This window comes from Musa acuminata, unplaced genomic scaffold (assembly GCF_036884655.1).
Source record: "Musa acuminata AAA Group cultivar baxijiao unplaced genomic scaffold, Cavendish_Baxijiao_AAA HiC_scaffold_1117, whole genome shotgun sequence".
Taxonomy (NCBI): domain Eukaryota; kingdom Viridiplantae; phylum Streptophyta; class Magnoliopsida; order Zingiberales; family Musaceae; genus Musa; species Musa acuminata.
This window is the reverse complement of record NW_027021330.1, coordinates 92,797-97,553: the sequence shown is the minus strand read 5'-3', so window position 1 is coordinate 97,553 and position 4,757 is coordinate 92,797. Positions and strand designations below refer to the sequence as shown.

At 41.1% G+C, this 4,757-nt stretch overlaps 1 protein-coding gene across 2 annotated transcripts; it reads left to right on the top strand.

Annotated features, from left to right (window-relative positions):
- The first annotated feature begins 702 nt into the window (after positions 1-702).
- LOC135666646 (SWI/SNF complex component SNF12 homolog) lies at positions 703-2,876 on the top strand. 2 transcript variants are annotated; one of them, XM_065178273.1, is made up of 3 exons: positions 703-887; positions 976-2,493; positions 2,592-2,876. In XM_065178273.1, the coding sequence occupies exons 2-3, from the start codon at positions 1,007-1,009 to the stop codon at positions 2,662-2,664; spliced, it is 1,560 nt and encodes a 519-aa protein (XP_065034345.1). In that variant the 5' UTR covers positions 703-887; positions 976-1,006; the 3' UTR covers positions 2,665-2,876. The 2 variants fall into 2 exon arrangements, with proteins under 2 accessions (XP_065034345.1, XP_065034346.1); XM_065178274.1 differs by having other exon boundaries at positions 967-2,493.
- Positions 2,877-4,757: the final 1,881 nt, after the last annotated feature.

Here is a 4,757-nt window from a genome sequence, read left to right as displayed (position 1 = left end):
CTTCTTCAGGAGAATCCTTCTTCTGAGAGTGAAATCAATGGAAAGCCAGAGTTCTCTGAGATTGATGCCACCTTACTCCCGGGAATCCCTCACGATGGGACTTCCCATGTCGCTGACGTTCCAACTCCCAGTAAAGATAAGAGGAGTGGAAAGTGTTGCTTGTTGCCTTTGCTGTGCAGACTAAGCTTCAAGGAGAGAAGGAAAGAGAAGATGATGAGCTCTTTTCACTGAAGTGGCTGTTGTTTGCTACCACAAGCAATCATTTTCTTCACATCAGGGAACCAAATCTTATATGACTACTCCAATGAGATATATGTTGTATTGCATTTCTATAAAAGCCAATAAATTGTCTGATGATTAGCCATTTACATCGATTATGCTTTCTAGTGTCACATCTAAGAATTGTTCTGCTGAACATGGTTTTATGATTTGATGGTGAAGGGAGAAATGGAAAGATATAAGAAGACTTTACAATAAATAAATAAATAAATAAGATTTGGATTTTTTTGATTTAATCAACTAAAGAAAGCTCAGTGTTGGACTCCTAATTGGAGTCCAAATTATTCTTTCCAATCTGACCCAAATCAATTGGGGTTGGGTTCAATCCCGGTCCAAAGGGCTCGATTCGAGACATTAGATTAGGTTGGGTTAGACCGACTTGGCGAGTATATGGCTCGCGTCGTCCCCATATCTGAAAAGGTGTTTGGAAAGAGAACGAGATGTAAGAGAAAGGACGAGCTACGGAGAGAGAGAGGGAAACGAACGGCGAGAAGTTAGCTTCCTTCTTTCCTTCTCCGTCATCTAAACCCTAATCCCCATAGGGTTTTTTCGCTTCACCGGGAAGTCCATCGGAAATTCCTCAGATCGACGCCTCCTTCCACCGAAAGGTGAGATCTTTGTCTCGATTTGGCGTTCTGATCAGGGCTTCGATTCGTTTCCTTAAAGTTGTTATTTTGGCGTTTGGAGATTAATTAGGGTTCTGAGGTTTCGAATTGGTGGTTCTTTGATGGCGTCGAACAACAACAACCAGCCACGTGGTGTCGGCGGCCCGCCACCGCTAGGGAACCCTGGAATGGCCTCACCGGCGTCGGCTAACCAGCCGCCCCATCTCCGCCCCCCGCCGCCGCCGGGTTCTTCCCCTTTCCAGGGTCTCTTCCACTCCCAAGCGCATCCGCAGGCCCAGCCGCAAGTACACTCCCCTTTCCAGATTCAGATGGGTTCGCAATCCCAGGTCGGTTTGCTCGGTTCCAACTCCCCCTCCTTCTCCACGCCTGGTTTGTCGAGCGGCCCTAAACGGCTTCCTCAGAAGCCCCCAGCGCGGCCCCCGGCCCCCATTTCTGCCGCCGCCAGCCCAATCATCAAGGCCGCCGATATAACCGCTGCCGCCCGGAGGAAGAAGCGCAGACTTCCGGAGAAGCAGTTGCCCGACCGAGTCGCTGCCCTCTTGCCCGAGTCTGCCCTCTATACCCAGTTGCTTGAGTTCGAGGCCCGGGTCGATGCGGCCCTCGCGAGGAAGAAGATCGATATCCAAGAAGCTCTGAGAAGCCCGCCTTCCATGCAGAGGACGCTTAGAATTTATGTCTTCAATACCTTCGCCAACCAGACGCGGATGATCCCTGAGCCCATGGAGCCTCCCTCTTGGTCACTGAAGATCGTCGGAAGGATCTTGGAGGATGGGGTCGACCCTGATCCTGCTGGTGCGCTGCCTAAGCCCAACCCCATGTATCCCAAGTTCTCATCGTTTTTTAGGAGGGTTACGATCGCATTGGACCCATCACTCTACCCGGAGAACCCCACGATCGTGTGGGAGCAGGCACGCTCCCCGGTGCCGCAGGAGGGCTTTGAGGTCAAGAGAAGGGGGGATAAAGAGTTCACAGCTAGTATAAGGCTTGAGATGAATTACAATCCTGAGAAGTTCAGATTGTCACCTCCGCTGATGGAGGTGCTTGGGATCGAGGTTGATACACGAGCTAGAATTATTGCTGGGATATGGCAGTATGTGAAGGCGAAGAAATTGCAGAGCACTACAGATTCTTCCTATTTTGCTTGTGATCCACCCTTGAAGAAGATATTTGGAGAAGACAAGATGAAGTTTGCTATGGTGTCGCAGAAGATCTCACATCATTTGTATCCACCACAACCCATTCACTTGGAGCATAAGATTAGGCTTTCAGGAAATGGGGCTGTGGGCAATGCCTGCTATGATGTGCTAGTTGATGTTCCATTTCCGCTGCAGAAGGAAATGTCAGCTTTCCTTGCCAACACAGAGAAACACAGAGATATCGAAGCTTGTGATGAAGTAATATGCGCTTCTATCAAGAAGATTCATGAGCATCGTAGGAGAAGGGCTTTCTTTCTTGGATTCAGTCAATCTCCTGTAGAGTTCATAAACACTCTGATTGCTTCTCAGAGTAGGGACTTGAAACTGGTTGCAGGTGAAGCAAGTCGGAATGCTGAGAGGGAACGCCGTTCTGACTTCTATAACCAACCATGGTATGCCTTTTGTTTATGTGTTGGCTTCTTTTAACTTCCCTAAGGAGTAGCTTTTCTTATGCTGACTATGTATTGTGCTACTGATGGAAATATAACAGGGTTGAAGATGCTGTCATCCGATATCTCAATCGCAAACCTGCAGCTGGCAACGATGCTCCTGGTAGCACATGAATACAAGATTGACTTGTTGCTCATAATGTTTGCCTAAAATTTCTAGACATGGGATAGGTCATATTTAGTAGGTACTCCTGTATGTTGTCTTTTATGAGTTATTTTACAAGGAAAATGATTCTACAATGATCATTCTAGTCTGCCAGTGAAAACCCAATTTACGTAATGCTTAAATTGTTTTAAAGTTTAAAATATGGGAGCTGTTTGCTTTAGACCTGTTTTTGTCGTCCTCAAGTCCTATTTACATTGTTTTAATGTGTAGGATGACAGTATATTTTTTTGTATGTGCGATTATATTACTTTGACAGATTGAATTACTTTATTAGATATAATAGATGATTTCTAGTTGATGAATTATTGTTTCTTATGGATGAATTTATTTAGAGCACAAACCTTGGCGTAATGGTAGTTTTTTTTTTTCTTTTCTTTTGCGAATTAAGCGACAGGAATGGCTTCCTTCTTGCAAGGGTAAGGCTGCATGCCTTGACCTTTTTGTAAAGCAGCGGACGCATCACACGTTAGGCTGCCTTTTTTTCATATAGATGGATGATGAGCATTGATTTAATTGCAAGCAAATCTTGTGGTAAATTTGCCAAAGGTTTAGTGTATATCAAAAAGTAGAAGTCCCCTCTTTTGAGAAAAAAAAGAGATATGTAAAGTGAGAAAGACGATTAGAAATACAAGATAGCCTAAATTAGCTTCAAAATGTCATTCCTTGTTAATTAAATTAAATCTGATAATAACCATACATGATCAACCAATTATATAATTTTGGGTACACAAGGACAATAAATAAACCATGGATTTGATCTAATCGATAATTTAAATCAGTACTTGTATACGAATGACAATGCTTATTTAAAAATATCTATTGTTGCTCTAACAACAAAAGATAATTTTTGCCAAAATCTAATAGATACTGTGAGTGCTTTGTGGTCATCATGAACCACCGGATGACTTTTGTTCAACTTGTTTTCATTTATGTAGAGTTCACGTTTCTCTTGTAAGCTTCCTGGATTATCAGGAAAAAAACCTCCTTTCAAAAATCTTGTTTCGCCTTTCCATTTCTTGCCTGTGTTCCCAATTCTGTGGCATCTATCATGTAGAAACTTGGTGCTTTGGTTGTTGCTACACCTCCTTATGCTTATTCTCATCGTTCTCAAAATTCTATCAAATAACACATCAGCATCTTCTGTTTGAATTGTTTGTTCTCTATCTTAGCTTATGTGAATTGTTTGTTCTCTATCTTAGCTTATGTAGATTCTTTTTGTCTTCACTGGCTTTTGGCTAGGAAAGTTTCTGTGGCATGTCAATTGCCCTCCGAGTTCAGTTGTGTTGCTTTCAGTGTTCATGATGTGCTGTTAGTGTATTCATTTTCTTCTGCACTCTGCAATTCTTTTCATCTATTGTGTTGAAATGTTTTATTTCAAGATCAAGATTGCTTCTGCGATCTCTAAGAATAGTTTTTCCAGTCTTGTATCGTATTGCTTTACTTGTGAATACAATATTGTATGATTCCATGTCTTATTTTCGTTAACATGAATGACTTTTATTAGTGGTTTTTGTTAATGTGTCGAAATCATCATAGTTGCCTGCATGTCTCTATGCGTATAAACTTTTTTCACTTTTTTCTTGTCATATATGTTCTTATGAAGTGTTGAAGGGTGTCATATGCAGTAAATTTACTGTCTTAACAAAATGTTATGATTTATCAATTGAAAGGTTAACCATTTTAGTTAAAAGTAAAAAATATTATAAACCATGGTTCGATAATTTTAGATAGATGTTAAAGTTGCAATTCTAATGAAAAGAAATATAGAGTCTTGTGGTTGTCCTGTGTGAAAACATCATTCCAAGTGGTCATAGATACTAAGTATGTCAATTAGCATTTGTTTACGTAATTGTCACTGAATAAAATTTTGGTGATGACACATACATTAGAATACTTCCAATAAAATCTTTTTTAATTTAAATTTTAGTGACAACATTGTCACCAATCTTGTGATCAAAATTTTTGAATCATGGCAAATGACACATCAACTCATTAGTGACCGTTTATATATGTATAAATAAATAAATAAATAAATATAATA